Consider the following 20,116-nt stretch of genomic DNA (forward strand, 5'->3'; position numbering starts at 1 on the left):
CTAGATTTGTGTGCTCAGGTCTCTGGAGTGGAACTTGAACCCACAACCTTCTGACTCGGAGGCGAGAATGCTGCCCATTGAGCCCTGGCTGAGAATAGGATAGATTGTATGAAGTGGGGTCAATGGGAAGTGGACAATGTCGGCAAATTCAGGAAGGAACCAGTTGGCTATTTGTGCAAGAGAAAACAAAACTTGATTTCAAACTTTGTGGCCGACCAAAATGGATCTGAATGGGTCTTCCGATCCTGTGCGTTCCTCTGTGGGAGAACTCCAGCTTACAAGTGATTATGGAAGGGTGGTCAGCTTACAGCAGGGTTGTTCAAATACAACCCATGGTGCAAATAAGTGCAACAAAGGCGAGGCAGATTGTGACATAAGCAAATGAATGGGAACAGTCAAACTTAAGTGTGGCCAGTGAAACTCAATGATGTGCACCTACGTGACCCAGAAAAATAAAACGCTCTTAATCGCCTGGCCTACAGGAAGGTGAAAAGACATTCACACACAGCTTGTATTTATATAGCACCTTTAATGTACTAAAAAGTTTCAAGACGCTTTGCAGTAGTGTTATAAAACAAAATTTGACACCAAGCCACATAAGGAAATATTAGGGCAGATAACCAAAATCTTGGTCAAAGAGGTAGGTTTTAAGGAGCATCTTAAAAGGAGGAAAGAGAGGTAGAGAGGTTTAGGGAGGGAATTCCAGAGCTTGGGGCCTCAGCAGCTGAAGGCACGGCCACCGATGGTGGAGCGATTAAAATCGCGGTGTGCAAGAGAATTGGAGGAACACAGATATCTCGGGGGGTTGTGGGGCTGGAGGAGATTACAGAGATAACGAGGAGCAAGGCCATGGAGGGAGTTGAAAACAAGCATGAGAATTTTTAACTTAAGGCATGGCTTAACTGGGCCAATGTAGATCACTGAGCACAGGGAGTGATGGGTGAACAGGACTTGGTGCGAGCTAGGATATGGGTCAGTGAGCACAGGGAGTGATGGGTGAACAGGACTTGGTACGAGCTAGGACACAGGCAGCAGCATTTTGGATGACCAGATTATGGAGGGTAGAATGTGGGACGCCAGCCATGAATGCGTTGGAATAGTCAAGTTTAGAGGTAACAAAGCCATGAATGAGGATTTCAGCAGCTGATGAGCTGAGGCGGGCGGAATAGCTTAGAGCTGGAAATAGGCAGTCTTAGTGATGGCACGCATATGTGGTCGGGAGCTCATTTCAGGGTCAAATAAGACACCAAGGTTGCAAACAGTCTGGTTCTGCCTCAGGCAGATGCCAGGGAGACGAATGGAGTTGGTGGCTGGGGAACAGAGTTTGTGGCAGGGACCAAAGACATTTGCCGGTCCTTCCACAGGCAGAAGCGTACAATTACAATTCTATTTGTAGGTTGGGAAGGGTGGAAATCACCTGCCAGCTGATTTAAGAAGTGGCACCATTATATTACAACAATAAAAAAATGTTCAAAGTTCCTTGTTTTGACCAGAGATTTTATAGGTAAGACTACTGTTATGTATGGAGAAAGAGTCAGACTGAACACTATGAGCTCAAAGTAAAGTGTAACCTTAGTCTTTAATTGCAGGTCTCCAGAGTGCCTCTCCAACCTGTGAGGCCTTCTTAAATAACTGTGCTCCCAAGGGATTATGGGATCCCTTGGGACTCCAGGGGCTGAGCCCTCTGGTGGCTGTACAGAGTAAATACAAGTTCACATCGAAACAACACCCCCCCCCCCCCTTTACAATGTGAGTCGATCTGGGGCCCTTCTTGCCCTGGTTGATCGTCTCAGTGTTGTTGAATCATTTGTTGGACCCTCGCTGGGCTGCTGTGCAGCTGGCCTTGCTGGGCTGCCTGGTGTGTTGGGCCCTGCAGGGCTGCTGTGGATGATGGGTTCTGCTTCGTGGTCAACCGTGGTGCCGGTTGCCACTGGTGTGTATGTTGGGGGAATCAAAAAAGGTAGGGTCTAAGGTGGGTTGCTCAGAGTAGTCCGTGAATCTGAGTTTGATTTGGTCCAAGTGTTTCTGGTGAATGAGTCCATTTGAAAATTTGACCCGAAACACCCTGCTCCCCTCTTTGGCCACGACATTGCCTGGAAGCCACTTGGGACTTTGTCCATAATTCAATACAAATACAGGATCATTGATTTCAATCTCGCGTGACACATTTGCGCTATCATGGTATGTATTTTGTTGAAGCCGCCTGCTCTCAATCTGTTCATGTAGATCAGGGTGAACTAACGAGAGCCTTGTCTTAAGTGCTCTTTTCATGAGGAGTTCAGCAGGTGGGATCCCAGTGAGTGAGTGGGGTCTCGTGCAGTAGCTAAACAGGACTCGGAATATGCGAGTCTGCTGTGAGCCTTCAGTTACTCTCTTCAAGCCTTGCTTGATGGTTTGCACTGCTCGCTCTGCCTGACGCTGGTTTAAACGGGACAGATGTGACATGTTTGATCCCGTTAAGGGTCATGAATTCTTTGAACTCAGCACTGGTAAAACATGGCCCATTGTCGCTCACCAGGACATCGGGTAGGCCGTGTGTGGCAAACATGGCCCGCAGGCTTTCAGTAGTGGCAGCGGACGTGCTAGCCGACATTATCTCACATTCAATCCACTTGGAGTACACGTCTACAACCACAAGAAACATTACCCAAGAACGGGCCTGCATAGTCAACGTGTACCCTAGACCACGGTTTGGAGGGCCAAGACCATAAACTTAGCGGCACCTCCCTGGGTACATTGCTTAACTGCGAGCATGTATTACATCTGTGAACGCAGGACTCTAAGTCCGCATCGATATCGGGCCACCACACGTGGGATCTGGCTATCGCTTTCATCATTACGATGCCTGGGTGGGTACTATGGAGGTAATTGATGAAGGTGTCTCTGCCTTTCTTGGGAACCACTACTCGATTGCCCACAGAAGGCAGTCTGCCTGTATAGACATTTCATCTTTGCGCCACTGGAACGGCTTTATCTCTTCCTGCATTTCCACTGGGACACTGGATCAACTCCCGTGAAGCACACAGCTTTTGACTAGAGATAATAAGGGGTCCTGGCTCATCCAGGTTTTGATCTGCCGGACAGTGACGGTGATTGCTCACTCTCAAATGCTTCCATAACCATGGCTAGATCTGCAGGCTGCGCTATTTCCACCACCGTGGTAACCTACTGAGAGCATCGGCGCAGTTTTCTGTGCCTGGCCTGTGGCGGATGGTGTAGTTGTATGCGGACAATGTGAGCACCCATCTCTGGATGCGGGCTGATGTGTTGGTATTTATCCCTTTACTCTCGGAAAACAAGGATATTAGTGGCTTATGATCAGTTTCCAATTCGAATTTCAGCCCAAACAGGCATTGATGCATTTTCTTTACCCCATAGACACACGCTAACGCTTCTTTCTCAATCATGTTGTAGGCTCTCTCAGCCTTAGACAGACTCCTGGATGCATAAGCAATCGGTTGCAGTTTCCTGAAATCATTAGCTTGTTGCAATGCACACCCGACGCCATATGACGACGCATCACATGCTAGTACCAAACGCTTACATGGATTGTACAACACAAGCAATTTGTTTGAGCATAACAATTTTTTTGCTTTTACAAAGGCATTTTCTTGGCTTTTGCCCCAAACCCATTCATCCCCTTTTCATAGTAAGACATGAAGTGGTTCTAACAGTGTGCTGAGACCCGGTAAGAAGTTACCAAAGTAGTTCAAGGGTCCGAGCAATGACCGCAGCTCTGTCACACTCTGTGGCCTTGGTGCATTCTCGATTACCTCCATCTTCGCGTTGGTGGGCCTGATGCCGTCCACCACAATCCTCCTTCCCAGGAACTCCACTTCAGGCGCCAGGAAAACGCACTTCGAGGGTTTTAACCTGAGCCCCACGCGATTGAGTCGACTAAGAACCTCCTCCAGGTTCTGCAGATGCTCGACTGTGTTCCGACCTGTGACCAAGATGTCATCCTGGAAGACCACGGTGTGCGGGACCGGCTTCATTAAGCTTTCCATGTTTCTCTGGAATATCGCCGCCGCTGATCGAATTCCAAACGGGCATCTGTTATAAATAAAAAGACCTTTGTGCATGTTGATGCAGGTGAGGGCCTTCGATGATTCCTCCAGTTCCTGCGTCATGTAGGCTGAAGTCAGATCCAGCTTTGTGAACGTCTTTCCTCCCGCCAGCGTTGCAAAGGGGTCATCGGCCTTTGGTAATCGGGATTGGTCCTGCAGGGAGAAACGATTGATAGTTACTTTGTAATCGCCACAGATTCTGATGGTGCCGTCTCCCTTGAGGACTGGGATGATAGGACTGGCCCACTAGTTGAACTCGATCGGTGAAATGATGCCCTCTCGTTGTAGCCGGTCTAGCTCGATCTCTACCCTTTCTCTCATCATGTACGGTACTGCTCCTGCCTTGTGATGGATGGGTTGCGCCCCCAGAGTTAGGTGGATCTGCACTTTTGCTCCTTGGAATTTCCCGATGCCTGGTTCGAACAGCGAAGGAAATTTGTTTAAGACCTGAGCACACGAAGTGTCGTCACCGGGCGATAGAGCTCGGACGTCGTCCCAGTTCCAGCGTATCTTTCCCAGCCAGATCCTGCCAAGCAGCGTGGGACCATCGCCCGGTACCACCCAGAGTGGTAGCTTGTGCACCACTCCATCATAGGAGACCTTTACGGTAGCTCTGCCGATTACGGGAATCAGTTCTTTCGTGTAAGTTCTTAGTTTCATGCGAACTGGAGTTAAGACTGGCCTTGAGGCCTTGTTGCACCACTATCTTTCAAAAGTCTTTTTGCCCTTGATGGGCTGGCTCGAGCCCATGTCCAGCTTCATTGACACTAGTTCAACATTCAGCATTATTGGGGGACAATTCGTGGTGAATGTGTGCACCCCATGTACCTCTGCCTCCTCGACCTGAGGCTCTGGTTTGTCGTGATCCTCCGTGGATCTGTCCTCCTCTGCAACGTGGTGGTTTGCAGATTTAACAGGATTTGCAGCTCGCCTGCGCACTCATTGGAGGTGTCCCATTGTTCCACAGCCCTTGCAAACATACCCTTTGAATCGGCATGAATGGAAACGATGATCACCCCAGCAGCACCAACAAGCTGTTAATGGCCTTGCATTCATCACCCTTGATGGTGGACTCTGAAACATCTGCGGATGTGCAGCTGCAGGTATGTGTGACCTGCCCTTCAATTCACGTTATGTTTCAAAAACAACATCACTTTGTTCACAGTACTTCTGGCAGCACTTGTGAGCAGAGAGATTTGCTTAGTATTGTCACTGGTGGCAATGAATGCCTGGGCTATTGCTAGGGCCTTACTCAAGGTTGGGGTCTCTACAGTCAAAAGTTTGTGAAGTATGGTTTCGTGGCCAATGCCAAGTATGAAAAAGTCTTTGAGCATGTGCTCCAAATATCCTTTAAATTCGCAATGTCCTGCAAGGCATCTTAGCTCGGCAACATAACTCGCCACTTCCTGGCCTTCAGACCTTTTGTAGGTGTAGAACTGGTACCTCGCCATCAGAATGCTTTCCTTCGGGTTCAAATGCTCTCGGACCAGTGTGCACAAATCGTTGTACGATTTCTCCGTGGGTTTCGCTGGAGTGAGCAGATTCTTCATGAGGCCGTACGTTGGTGCCCCACAGACGGTGAGGAGGATCGCCCTTCGTTTGGCAGCGTTCGTTTCCCCATCTAGCTCGTTGGCCACGAAGTATTGGTCGAGTCGCTCCACAAAAGTTTCCTAATCATCTCCCTCTGAGAATTTCTCCAGGATGCCCACTGTTCTCTGCATCTTTGGGTTTGCTATCTGTATCTCATCGCCAGTTGTTATGTATGGAGAAAGAGTCAGACAGAACACTGTAAGCTAAAGTGTGACCTTAGTCTTTTATTGCAGGTCTCCAGAGTGCCTTTCCAACCTGTGAGGCCTCCTTAAATACCACTGCTTCCAAAAGATTATGGGATCCCTTGGAACTCCATGAGATGAGCCCTCTGGTGGCTGTACAGAGTAAATACAAGTTTACATATATAACAACTACAGTTCCTCTGTTGTTTAGCTAATGGTCACTGGTAGCTTCAAATTGTGCAGATCAAATTTTATAAGATCGTAAATTTGCCCTTATTTTCCAGAAATGGCTAACTAAAGAAATAAAGGATGATATCCAATTAAAAACAAGGGCATACAAAGTGGCCAAAACTAGTGGGAGGACAGAAGATTGGGAAGTTTTTAAAAGCCAGCAAAGAATGACTAAAAAAATAATTAAGAAAGGGAAGATAGACTATGAAAGTAAACTAGCACAAAATATAAAAACAGATAGCAAGAGTTTCTATAGATATATAAAAAGGAAAAGAGTGGCTAAAGTAAATGTTGGTCTCTTAGAGGACGAGACCATGGAATTAGTAATGGGGAACATGGAGATAGCAGAAACTCTGAACAAATATTTTGTATCAGTCTTTACGGTAGGGGACACTAACAATATTCCGACAGTGGATAATCAAGGGACTATAGGGGGGAGGAACTTAACACAATCACAATCACTAAGGAGGTGGTAATTAGTAAGATAATGGGACTAAAGGCAGATAAATCCTCTGAATCTGACGACTGATGGGTTACAGACCTAGAGCTGGTAATTGGGATTAGACTAGATGACCTTTTGTTAGTCGGCGCAGATATAATGATAACTAACAGAAAACAGAGACTCGGGATAAATGGTTCATTCTCGGGTTGGCAATCAGTAACTAGTGGGGTGCCGCAGGGATCAGTGCTGGGACCCCAACTATTTACAATCTATATAAACGACTTTGAAGAAGGGACTGAATGTAGCGTAGCCAAGTTTGCTGACGATGCAAAGATGGGAGGAAAAGCAATATGTGAGGACACAAAAAATCTGCAAAAGGTCATAGACAGGCTAAGTGAGTGGGCAAAAATTTGGCAGATGGGGTATAATGTTGGAAAGTGTGAGGTCATGCACTTTGGCAGAAAAAAATTCAAAGAGCAAGTTATTATTTAAATAAAGATTGCAAAGTGCTGCAGTACAGTGGAACCTGGGGATACTTGTGCATGAAACACAAAAGGTTAGTATGCAGGTACAGCAAGTGATCAGGAAGGCCAATGGAATCTTGGCCTTTATTGCAAAGGGGATGGAGTATAAAAGCAGGGAAGTCTTGCTACAGTTGTATAGGGTATTGGTGAGGCCACACCTGGAATACTGCGTGCAGTTTTGGTTTCCATATTTACAAAAGGATATACTTGCTTTGGAGGCAGCTTAGAGAAGGTTCACTCGGTTGATTCCGGAGATGAGGGGGTTGACTTATGAGGAAAGGTTGAGTAGGTTGGGCCTCTACTCATTGGAATTCAGAAGAATGAGAGGTGATCTTATCGAAACATATAAGATTATGAGGGGGCTCGACAAGGTGGATGCAGAGAGGATGTTTCCACTGATGGGGGAGACTAGAACTAGGGGGCATAATCTTCGAATAAGGGGTCGCCCATTTAAAACTGAGATGAGGAGAAATTTCTTCTCTCAGAGGGTTGTGGATCTGTGGAATTCGCTGCCTCAGAGAACTGTGGAAGCTCGACATTGAATAAATTTAAGACAGAGATAGACAGTTTCTTAACCGATAAGGGAATAAGGGATTATAGGGAACGGGCAGGGAAGTGGACCTGAGTCCATGATCAGATCAGCCATGATCGTATTAAATGGTGGAGCAGGCTCGAGAGGCTTTATGGCCTATTGCTCCTTTTTCTTATGTTGTTAAATCCAAAGTTATGGCTATGGAACAAAAATAGAATCAAAGATACAATATTGTTAGGGCCATCTTACCCATGACTCCAGGTTCTCGAATACCAGCAGAACCTGTAGAAAATTGTGGTCACTGTAAATATTATTAACGTTTACTACAATGGATCACATTTTAATGCCCATCGTTATTGCAAAGTAGCGACAAAATTTGAAATCTGCAGTTAATGAAAGTTGCTCAGTACTCAAAAGTCACCAATACATAATGTGATAACCAGTAATCATTGGCAATCGTTGCAATGCTTGCATGCAAGAAATTTGCATTAGCTGTGCAAGGGGAGAGGATAAAAAAACCACGTACCATATGACCTCCAATCTATACTGGGAGGCAGCACGACTGATTTGTAACTCTCTGCAGGAAAGGGCTGTCCTTTGTTTGGTGAGGTGACCTTCAGTCTTCCTCTAATACTGATCATCTCCTCTCCAGTTCGGTCAGTAAAGTGGTTAATTGTCATTTTGTATGTTAGGTTTCTCCGATTCATTGAATGGATGTACCTGATTTTAAAAGAAAAATCATAAGCATAACACTAAAGTACATACCCTAGAGCTGGAAAAGTGGGAATTGAGCCCAGATGGTGGAGAGCTCGCTTACACCATTTTATCTTAAAACCTGTAAAACCTGCACACCCACCCACTCTTGGCCTGCGCAATCCTCCCTGTTTGTATAACTTTGTATTTGAACAGTCAGGTAGTACAGGCTTCGAGGAAGCAGACAGATCACATCAGGATACATCCAAAATGGCGGGTATTCCCTGCTGCTGTTCTACCTAGCCTTGTCCATTCCTTGTAGAATTACTCTTCCCAGTTGCTCTCCAAATATTCCCTGATTTTTCAAATCTTCCTTCTTCATCGGTAGTTTGGCTTCCAGGATCACTTCCATTGGTAATGCCCATAAGCAACATGGAAGCAGTTTGTAGTTTGAGTCAGAAGGTTGTGGGTTCAAGTCCCACTCGAGGGACTTGAGCACAAAAATCTAGGCTGACACTCCCAGTGCAGTGCTGAGGGAGTGCTGCACTGTCGGAGGTGCCGTCTTTCTGATGAGACGTTAAACCGAGGCCCCGTCTGTCCTCTCAGGTGGACATAAAAGGTCCCATGGCAGTATTTTGAAGAAGAGCAGGGGAGTTCGCCCCAGTGTCAATATTTATCCCTCAATCAACATCACTAAAACAGATTATCTGGCCATTATCACATTGCTGTGTGTGGGAGCTTGCTGTGCGTAAATTGGCTGCCGCGTTTCCCACATTACAACAGTGACTACACTCCAAAAACTACTTAATTGGCTGTAAAGTGCTTTGGGGTGTCTGGTGGTCATGAAATGCAAGTTCTTTATTTCCATCCATATCAATAAAGTAAATGGCCAGATAACCTGATTTTTATTGATGTTGCCTGAGGATAAATATTGGCCAGGTTACCAGGAGAATGCCCCAGCTCTTCTTCAAATAGTGTCATTGAATCATTTAACATCTCATCCAAAAGACGGCTCCTCCGACAGTGTGGCACTCCCTCAGTACTGCCCCTCAGACAGTGCAGCACGCCCTCAGTACTGCCCCTCCGACAGTGTGGCACGCCCTCAGTACTGCCCCTCCGACAGTGTGGCACTCCCTCAGTACTGCCCCTCCGACAGTGTAGCACTCCCTCAGTACTGCTCCTCAGACAGTGCAGCACGCCCTCAGTACTGCCCCTCAGACAGTGCCGCACGCCCTCAGTACTGCCCCTCCGACAGTGCAGCACGCCCTCAGTACTGCCCCTCCGACAGTGCAGCACGCCCTCAGTACTGCCCCTCCGACAGTGCAGCACGCCCTCAGTACTGGAGTGCCAGCCCAGATTATGTGCTCAATTCACAGGGCCCATGATTATCTGACTCAGAGGCTAGAGTGTGACCACTGAGCCAAGGTGGATAGCTAATGAAGTATGCAATAATTATAAACCTCACTGCCACTTTCAACCTTCAGAGCAGTGCTTATTAGTATTAATCTCCAACTGTAGCTGGCATGTTTACATTCATTTTTGCTGAAAATGTTATTCAGTGCCAGGTTTAAAGGGGACTATTGGGTGGGGGTGGGGGGGGGGGGGAGACAGCAGCACAAGATAACATTACATTGGATGTAAAAATTAAAGTCCTTCATGCAGTTAAAGAGTAGTAGCTACATGAGGAATTTTTTTCGACTGATGTTGCAGATTTAGCACATGAGACAAAAACATCATCATCATCATCATAGGCAGTCCCTCAAAATCGAGGAAGACTTGCTTCCACTCCAAAAGTGAGTTCTCAGGTGGCTGAACAATCCAATACGGGAATTACAGTCTCTGTCACAGGTGGGACAGACAGACGTTGAAGGAAAGGGTGGGTGGGGAGTCTGGTTTGCCGCACGCTCCTTCCGTTGCCTGCGCTTGGTTTCTGCATGCTCTCATAGAAACATAGAAAATAGGTGCAGGAGTAGGCCATTCGGCCCTTCGAGCCTGCACCGCCCTTCAATGAGTTCATGGCTGAACATGCAACTTCAGTACCCCATTCCTGCTTTCTCGCCATACTCCTTGATCCCCCTAGTAGTAAGGACTACATCTAACTCCTTTTTGAATATATTTAGTGAATTACCTCAACAACTTTCTGTGGTAGAGAATTCCACAGGTTCACCACTCTCTGGGTGAAGAAGTTTCTCCTCATCTCGGTCCTAAATGGCTTACCCCTTATCCTTAGACTGTGACCCCTGGTTCTGGACTTCCCCAACATTGGGAACATTCTTCCTGCATCTAACCTGTCTAAACCCATCAAAATGTTAAACGTTTCTATGAGATCCCCTCTCATTTTTCTGAACTCCAGTGAATACAAGCCCAGTTGATCCAGTCTTTCTTGATATGTCAGTCCCGCCATCCCGGGAATCAGTCTGGTGAACCTTCGCTGCACTCCCTCAATAGCAAGAATGTCCTTCCTCAAGTTAGGAGACCAAAACTGTACACAATACTCCAGGTGTGGCCTCACCAAGGTCCTGTACAACTGTAGTAACATCTCCCTGCCCCTGTACTCAAATCCCCTTGCTATGAAGGCCAACATGCCATTTGCTTTCTTAACCGCCTGCTGTACCTGCATGCCAACCTTCAATGACTGATGTACCATGACACCCAGGTCTCGTTGCACCTCCCCTTTTCCTAATCTGTCACCATTCAGATAATAGTCTGTCTCTCTGTTTTTACCACCAAAGTGGATAACCTCACATTTATCCACATTATACTTCATCTGCCATGCATTTGCCCACTCACCTAACCTATCCAAGTCACTCTGCAGCCTCATAGCATCCTCCTCGCAGCTCACACTGCCACCCAACTTAGTGTCATCCGCAAATTTGGAGATACTACATTTAATCCCCTCGTCTAAATCATTAATATATAGTGTAAACAGCTGGGGCCCCAGCACAGAACCTTGCGGTACCCCACTAGTCACTGCCTGCCATTCTGAAAAGTCCCCATTTACTCCTACTCTTTGCTTCCTGTCTGACAACCAGTTCTCAATCCATGTCAGCACACTACCCCCAATCCCATGTGCTTTAACTTTGCACATTAATCTCTTGTGTGGGACCTTGTCGAAAGCCTTCTGAAAGTCCAAATATACCACATCAACTGGTTCTCCCTTGTCCACTCTACTGGAAACATCCTCAAAAAATTCCAGAAGATTTGTCAAGCATGATTCCCCTTTCACAAATCCATGCTGACTTGGACCTATCATGTCACCTCTTTCCAAATGCGCTGCTATGACATCCTTAATAATTGATTCCATCATTTTACCCACTACCGATGTCAGGCTGACCGGTCTATAATTCCTTGTTTTCTCTCTCCCTCCTTTTTTAAAAAGTGAGGTTGCATTGGCTACCCTCCACTCCATAGGAACTGATGCAGAGTCAATGGAATGTTGGAAAATGACTGTCAATGCATCCGCTATTTCCAAGGCCACCTCCTTAAGTACTCTGGGATGCAGTCCATCAGGCCCTGGGGATTTATCGGCCTTCAATCCCATCAATTTCCCCAACACAATTTTCCGACTAATAAGGATTTCCCTCAGTTCCTCCTTCTTACTAGACTCTCTGACCCCTTTTATATCCGAAAGGTTGTTTGTGTCCTCCTTAGTGAATACCGAACCAAAGTACTTGTTCAATTGGTCTGTCATTTCTTTGTTTCCCGTTATGACTTCCCCTGATTCTGACTGCAGAGGACCTACGTTTGTCTTTACTAACCTTTTTCTCTTTACATATCTATTGAAACTTTTGCAGTCCGTCTTAATGTTCCCTGCAAGCTTCCTCTCGTACTCTATTTTCCCTGCCCTAATCAAACCCTTTGTCCTCCTCTGCTAAGTTCTAAATTTCTCCCAGTCCCTGGGTTCACTGCTATTTCTGGCCAATTTGTATGCCACTTCCTTGGCTTTAATACTATTCCTGATTTCCCTTGATAGCCACGGTTGACGAGACTCTTGGCGACGAGACTCGAGGTGCTCAGCGCCCTCCCGGATGCTCTTCCTCCACTTAGGGCGGTCTTTGGCCAGGGACTCCCAGGTGTCAGTGGGGATGTTACACTTTATCAGGGAGGCTTTGAGGGTGTCTTTGAAACATTTCCTCTGCCCACCTGCGGCTCACTTGCCGCGTAGGAGTTCTGAGTAGAGCGCTTGCTTTGGGAGTCTTGTGTCGGGCATGCGGACAATGTGGCCAGTCCAACGGAGCTGGTCGAGTTTGGTCTGTGCATTGATTCTGGGGATGTTGGCCTGATCGAGAACACTGACGTTGTTGCGTCTGTCCTTCCAGGGGATTTGCAGGATCCTGCGGAGGCATCGTTGGTGGTATTTCTCCAGCGATTTGAGGTGTCTGCTGTATATCCACACAAAAACATTTCTCTCCACATTTTCAGATGTGACAGCATTCATTTCAAGATTAGTTTCAATTCAACAACATCTCCAGCATCGAAGCATTGACCACGCTCGACCAGCTCCGTTAGGTGGGCCACATCGTCCGCATGCCCGATACTAGACTCCCAAAACAAGCGCTCTACTCCGAGCTCCGATACGGCAAGCGTGTCCCAGCAGGGCAGAGAAAATGCGTCAAGGCTATCCTAAAATCCTACTTGGAAAAATGTAACATCCCCACCGACTCATGGGAATCCTTGGCCCAAGATCGCTCAAAGTGGAGGAAAAGCATTCGAGAAGGCGCCGAACACAGAGTCTCTTCGTCGGGGGCACGTGGAAGCTAAGTACAAACAGCGGAAGGAGCACACGACAAACCAAGCCCCCCACCCACCCGTCCCTCCAACCACCACCTGCCCCACCTGTGACAGAGTCTGTAGATCCCGCATAGGACTCATTAGTCACCTGAGAACTGGTGTTCGTGTGGAAGCAAGTCTTCCTCAACTCCAGGGGACTGCCCAAGAGTTTCAATCAAACTCAACTGCCCCCTTTCTGCATAATGAATTTCAAAATTATGGTTAAATCCAGTAAAACCAGGAAACATCAAAAATCAGCAAGTCCTATTCTGATACAAGCAATGTTTTTCTGTCTTGCACTAGAAGATCTTCACTTGTAGGATGACAATTATCAGCAGGTTCTACCAAACACTGTGCTCCATAGATAGAAAGAAAGACTTGCATTTATATCGCACCTTTCACAAACACAGAACGACCCAAAGCACTTTACAGCCCACCCTTTCCCCGGAGCCCTGCAAAAAAATTCCATCAGGTACCTATCCAATTCCATTTTGAAAGCCACGATTGAGTCTGCCTCCATCATCCTCTCAGGCAGCGCATTCCAGATCCTAACCACTCGCTGCGTAAAAAAGTTTTTCCTCATGTCGCCTTTGGTTCTTCTGCCAATCGCCTTAAATCTGTGTCCTCTGGTTCTCGACCCTTCCACCAATGGGAACAGTTTCTCCCGATCTACTCCAGACCCCTCATGATTTTGAACACCTCGATCAAATCTCCTCTCAACCTTCTCTGCTCCAAGGAGAACAACCCCAGCTTCTCCAGTCTATCCCCGTCACTGAAGTCCCTCATCCCTGGAACCATTCTCGTAAATCTAGGAATCATTCTCATAAATCTATGGAAGATAAATACTGGGATAACTCCCCTGCTCTTCTTCGAAATAGCGCCATGAGATCTTTTACGTCCACCTGAGAGAGCAGACGGGGCCTCGGTTTTAAAGTCTTATCTGAAAGACAGCCGTTCCGACAGTGCAGCACTCCCTCAGCACTGCACTGGGAGTGTCAGCCGAGATTTCTGTGCTCAAGTCCCTGGAGTGGGACTTGAACCCACAACCTTCTGACTCAGAGGCGAGAGTGCTGCCCACTGAGCCACGGCTGACTCTTAATATTAAAAGATCATCTATAATACAATGATGACCACTATCGGCAGAGTGTACTAGACATGTGCTCCATACAATAGGCTTATTCAAGCTCAAACAGAAAGGAGGCGGTCGAGATGCAGCCAATAACCCAGCCCAATTTACAGTAGAAACATAGAAACATAGAAAATAGGTGCAGGAGCAGGCCATTCAGCCCTTCTAGCCTGCACCGCCATTCAATGAGTTCAAGTAGCTTTATACTTTGCAAGGACAATCATGACATTTAACCCATTTTATTTGTTCTCTCCAAAAATTGTTTTGTTGATAACGCAACAGTTTTCTGACCACCAACACTGCTTACTTTAGATCCAAAAAAAGCCAGCATATGCTCATAGTTGATTGCGCCCAATATTTTGATTCAAATGTAGGAATGAACCTGATAAATTAGAAGATCTACTAATGTAAAAATGAATCCTACTGGTGTAATGATTAAAACAAATAAAGTGTCTTCAACTTACTAAAGGTCAAAAGTCAGCAGATTATCATATATAAATACAGTTCATCCAATCCAGAAAACCTACAATCTGATAAAGCTGTTCTTAAACGAAAGCTAGAGGAGGAACTCACTGATCACATTTCTGTGAACACCCAAAGTGAGATTACAACTTACTTTTTGCATCAAGCCTTAACATTTAGACATTTATTTTAGATTTCATTTAAATATTCCCACAGTGTTGGTGAGCTGGAAACAGGAGCATTGCATTTCTGGAGACAAGTGCGACTGCAATTTAAAAAATAACTTTGAGCTTTAGTGGACCTTCAGTTTGACAACTAGACATACTATACCCCTCTTGTCTCTTCGGCAGTCCCCGGAGTCGAGGATGACTTGCTCCCACACGAACACCAGTTCTCAGATGACTGATGAGCCCAGTGTGGGACCTACAGTCTCTGTCACAGGTGGGGCAGACGGTGGTTGGAGGGACGGGCTTGAGTTGCCGTGAGCTCCTTCTGCTGTCGACGCTTGGCCTCCGCGTGCTCCCGGCGAAGAGACCCGAGGTGTTCGGGACTTCCCGGATACTTCTCCTCCACTTTAAGTGGTCTTGGGCCGGGGATTCCCAGGTGTCGGTGGGGATGTTACACTGTACACCAGACCCTACTCCACCCCCTATGCCCATCCCCTGCAAAACAAACCTCTGTATAATCATTGCATTTTTCCATCAGAATAGACCATGATAATCAACTGTACCTCCTGTTGTGAGTAAAAGTGCTTTTTCTAAACTCGTGCTCCTTTTCATCATTCTCATAGTCCCTGTCATACTTTTTCTTGAAATCCTGGAAGAAATTATGAGCATTGTCTGCATTATGTGGCTCAACAAACTCCTCCATAGGATTGTTTAGAATTCGGTGTTTTCCAGAAGCAAAGAAACCGGAACAAGGCAAACCTGTAATAATTTTTTTTAATTACAACAATCACCAATACTTCTTGTGTTTAACATTCTACTAATACACAAATGACTTCACCTGCAAAAACCTGTACATATCCAAAAGTTTTCTGCAAGATATGCTGCAAGCTATAGTTTGTGTAGTTTTAGTATCGACTGTCTAGGATAGCGTCGTGCGTTGCAAGCTATGGTTTGTGCAGTTTTGGTATCGACTGTCTAGGATATTTCCATTAAGTGCTTCAGTAAGATTGTGATATTTTGAAACCTGTGCGTTTGAGCCAATGGTGGAACGGGGGAGGGGGGGGGGAGTGTAAGATAGCCCATCACCTATAACAGTTACTAGTTGTACTTCAAAACAGTTATGTCTATCATATTATATTAAGGGAGAGTCACACCAAATTTATCCTATGAATTTTATAAGAATGCTTCTAAAATTGGACAATTAAACATTTCAAACTTACAACTGAAATATGGTCACATCGAAATGTTCTCACTTCAATCTCTGGTTACTTCCCCCAGCACATATCACCTCCAAGCCACCTGCTTCCCAAGTCTCAATGGCCACTAGGAGGTTCGAGAGAGTAGCCCCAGTGACAATTATTCTGATTGGGGATTGGGAAGTGGGCAGGGAAGTGGAGTCAAGGTCAGGATCTTATTGATCTTATTGAATGGCGGAGCAGGTTCGAGGGGCCGAATGGTCTACTCCTGCTCCTATTTTGTGTTCTTATGTTATGATCTGTACCCTTTTCCATGCAAGAAAACACTCGGCTTCCACTCAACACCCAGTGAGAACGAGACTGGGATCTCAACATGAGCATTGATTCACTGGAGCTCGAGCACACGGCCACTTTGCGCCACTCCTGCAAGCAGGACACCTTTATCAATTAAAATGATCAATATTTAAATTGGTTTATTAAACATACACAGGGAACCACCAGGAAGTGTGAGAGACATCCAGAGCAGTTTAAGCAAGAGCTCTGAAGCAGATCAACAGTGTGAGAGGGACCAAATGTTTTCAATCATCCCAGGCTCCTTCCTTTAAAAAGTTATCAACAGTCACTTTTGAAACAAAACAAAGAAAGTAAATGTAAATTATAACCAAAGAAGACAGTGCTCCATAAGCCTGCCAGATGATCAAATCACAGAAATTTACGGCACAGAAGGAGGCCATTCGGCCCATCGTGTCCGCGCCGGCCGACAAAGAGCTACCCAGCCTAATCCCACTTTCCAGCTCTGGGTCCGTAGCCCTGCAGGTTACAGCACTTCAAGTTCACATCCAAGTACTTCTTAAATGTGGTGAGGGTTTCTGCCTCTACCACCCTTTCAGGCAGTGAGTTCCAGACCCCCACCACCCTCTGGGGGAAAGAGGTTCCCCTCAAATCCCCTCTAAATCTCCGACCAATTACTTTTAATCGATGTGCCTGGTTGCTGACACCTCTGCTAAGAGTGGATAGGAAGGAGCTATTTCTCTATCTAAGGCCCCTCATAATTTTATACACCTCAATTAGGTCTCCCCTCAGTCTCCTCTGTTCCAAAAAAAACAACCCCAGCCTATTCAGTCAAGCAGAGTCAGCATGGTTCTATGAAAGGGAAATCATATGTTTGACAAATTTGCTGGAGTTCTTTGAGGATGTAACGAGCAGGGTAGATAAGGGGGAACCAGTGGATGTGGTGTATTTGGACTTCCAGAAGGCATTCGATAAGGTGCCACATAAAAGGTTACTGCACAAGATAAAAGTTCATGAGTTGCGGGTAATATATTAGCATGGATAGAGAATTGGCTAACTAACAGAAAACAGAGAGTCGGGATAAATGAGTCATTTTACGGTTGGCAAACAGTAACTAGTGGGGTGCCGCAGGGATCGGTGCTGGGTCCTCAACTATTTACAATCTATATTAATGATTTGGATGAAGGGACCGAGTGTAATGTAGCCAAGTTTGCTGATGATACAAAGATGGATGGGAAAGCAAATTGTGAGGAGGACACAAAACATCTGCAAAGGGATATAGACAGGCTAAGTGAGTGGGCAAAAATTTGGCAGATGGAGTATAATGTGGGAAAGTGTGAGGTTATCCACTGGCAGAAAAAATAGAAAAGCAAATTATTATTTAAATCGAGAAAAAATACAAAGTGCTGCAGTACAGAGAGACCTGGGGGTCCTTGTGCATGAAACACAAAAAGTTAGTATGCAGGTACAGCAAGTGATCAGGAAAGCAAAAATTGGCCTTTATTGCAAAGGGGATAAGAGTATAAAAGCAGAGAAGTCCTGCTACAACTGTACAGGGTATTGGTGAGGCCACACCTGGAGTACTGCGTCCAGTTTTGGTCTCCTTATTTAAGGAAGAATATATTTGCATTGGGGGCAGTTCAGAGAAGGTTCACTCGGTTGATTCCGGAGATGAAGGGGGTTGACTTATGAAGAAAGGTTGAGTAGGTTGGGCCTATACTCATTGGAGTTTAGAAGAATGAGAGGGGATCTTATTGAAACATATAAGATTATGAGGGGGTTCGACAAGGTCGATGCAGAGAGGATGTTTCCACTCCTGGGGGAATCTAGAACTAGGGGGCATAGTTTCAGAATAAAGGTAGCCCATTTAAAACTGAGATGAGGAGGAATTTCTTCTCAGAGCGTTGTAAATCTGTGGAATTCTCTTCCCGAGAGAGCTGTGGAGGCTGGGTCATTGAAGGCGGAGATAGACAGATTTTTGAGCGATAAGGGAGTAAAGAGTTATGGGGAGTGGGCGGGGAAGTGGAGCTGAGTCCATGATCAGATCAGCCATGATCTTATTGAATGGCGGAGCAGGCTCAAGGGGCAAATGGCCGACTCCTGCTCCTATTTCTTATGTTCTTATCCAATCTTTCTTCATAGCTAAAATTCTCCAGTCCTGGTAACATCCTTGTAAATCTCCTCTGTACCCCCTCTAGTGCAATCACATCTTTTCTGTATGTATTACCTTCAGGACGTTTGAAGATACTTGGCTCCACATCATGGTCGTAATGCTGGTAATCTAATTCATATTTGTCATAATGTCCAAGAAACACGTTGCTGAATCCCTTCATTTTATAATAGATCGGAATGGGGCCGTCTGTGGAATTGGCAATCCATATGGTGTAGGTGTTATTCTTTGCACCCTCAAGCGTAAAATTTTGCCACACACTGCAATGATGTCCCTTATAGTCCTCTTCCCTTAGGAACTAAGAAATTAGTAAGTATATATAAGACCACAGTTTTCAGTAAAGTTCTGAATTCATTTTCACTTATCTTTCACCATCAGAAATGCAGTATTTGCCAAGCAGAGCGCTCACCATGATACTTTCACCCTTGCTCCAGCTATCACACACAATCATTTCAAACAGAATCCAAAGTTAGGTAAACCTATTGCTAGTGAAAGATAGCCACGCTGCCCACTTGGGGCTGGATTTTCAGGGGGCTTGCGACCGGGTTATCGCTGCGTTTTGACCCTCCGCGGCAAAAGTTGGTCGCTGAGCCCGGTCAGGATCCTCGGTTCCTTGTTGCGCTGGCGCTTGGAAGCACCGCCGGGGAGAGGTGCGCTGGACGTGTAACGGCTCGGATTGCGTTACCGTTGAGTTTCGGCACTCACCCGACCCTGCCAGCAGCAGTAAGTTGGAAAACCTGCAAAAAAGGTAAGTTAAAGTTTTTATTTTTTTATTTTTTTGCAGCGATTTGTTAGGTAAGGGTCTTGGTAATGTTTTTGAATTTCTTTTTGAATTTTCTCCCCCTATCCCCGCTCCACCCAAAGCCTCTCTCGCAGTGCTCCCGGCCACGCACTAAAGTAGATGAGGATCGTGTTTTTGCGCCCCGAATAATTGTGCAACGCCTTCCTTTTGCGATGCATCAAGTGCCGAAAGTTAGGCCTTAAATCAGTAACTCGGTGAAAACGGTAATTTTCACATATCGCTTACGTTTTCGCCCAAAAACAGAGCAACCGGAAAATCCAGCCCTTGAGGTATTCTGAAATAAATGCAGTGGTAAAAAAATTGCAGCAAAGTCTTCCTAGCTTGACATGTTGCCGTTCTCTCTATGCAATCAGCATTTCAGTCCTTTTCTCAGCTATTTTCATTCTACAAAGCACCTCCTTACGTGAAAATCTTTCAAGCTTGGAAAGATAGACTGTGGGTGGACAGGATTATCAATGGTTCCATTTACTTGGAAGCATTTGATGACGTTCAACTCAGTTTCTGTAGTCTCTGGAGAAATCTTGTAACTAATTCCAGCTGGCTTTTCAAATGCATGTTGTAGAGTTACAACCTGACCTGTAAAATTGGTAGAAGATTTTTGTAACTATTAAAATTGTTAAGGACTTGTAATCTAAAGTAAAGACGTTACTAAATGGCTCCAATTTGCTGTGTGCAAATCATTGTCAGGTCCATTACTTACCTCCAAAGACATTCTACCTTCAGTGTAGAATCCTGAAGCATCAGAATTAATACAGAACTAGGAAGCTGGAACCCATTTTTAAACAAATTATAGGGGGGATAATTGCGGTCGGAGGCTTCCTTCGTATGAATGCCTCCAACCCGAAAAATATCTCCGAATCTACCTGTTGGT

The 20,116-nt window shown here is 45.7% G+C and overlaps 1 protein-coding gene across 1 annotated transcript in view; it reads right to left on the minus strand.

Annotated features, from left to right (window-relative positions):
• The window catches only part of LOC139280295 (digestive cysteine proteinase 2-like), a 42,064-nt gene that overhangs the window by 11,358 nt on the left and 10,590 nt on the right, over window positions 1-20,116 (minus strand). Inside the window, exons 3-6 of the mRNA XM_070899967.1 lie at window positions 19,649-19,821; window positions 18,501-18,741; window positions 15,350-15,545; window positions 8,095-8,288 (exon numbers count right to left, since the gene is read on the minus strand). Of these exons, the coding sequence (XP_070756068.1) occupies window positions 8,095-8,288; window positions 15,350-15,545; window positions 18,501-18,741; window positions 19,649-19,821 (804 nt within the window). The remainder of the gene's footprint in view (window positions 1-8,094; window positions 8,289-15,349; window positions 15,546-18,500; window positions 18,742-19,648; window positions 19,822-20,116) is intronic.

Source organism: Pristiophorus japonicus, chromosome 14 (genome assembly GCF_044704955.1).
Source record: "Pristiophorus japonicus isolate sPriJap1 chromosome 14, sPriJap1.hap1, whole genome shotgun sequence".
NCBI classification, from domain to species: domain Eukaryota; kingdom Metazoa; phylum Chordata; class Chondrichthyes; family Pristiophoridae; genus Pristiophorus; species Pristiophorus japonicus.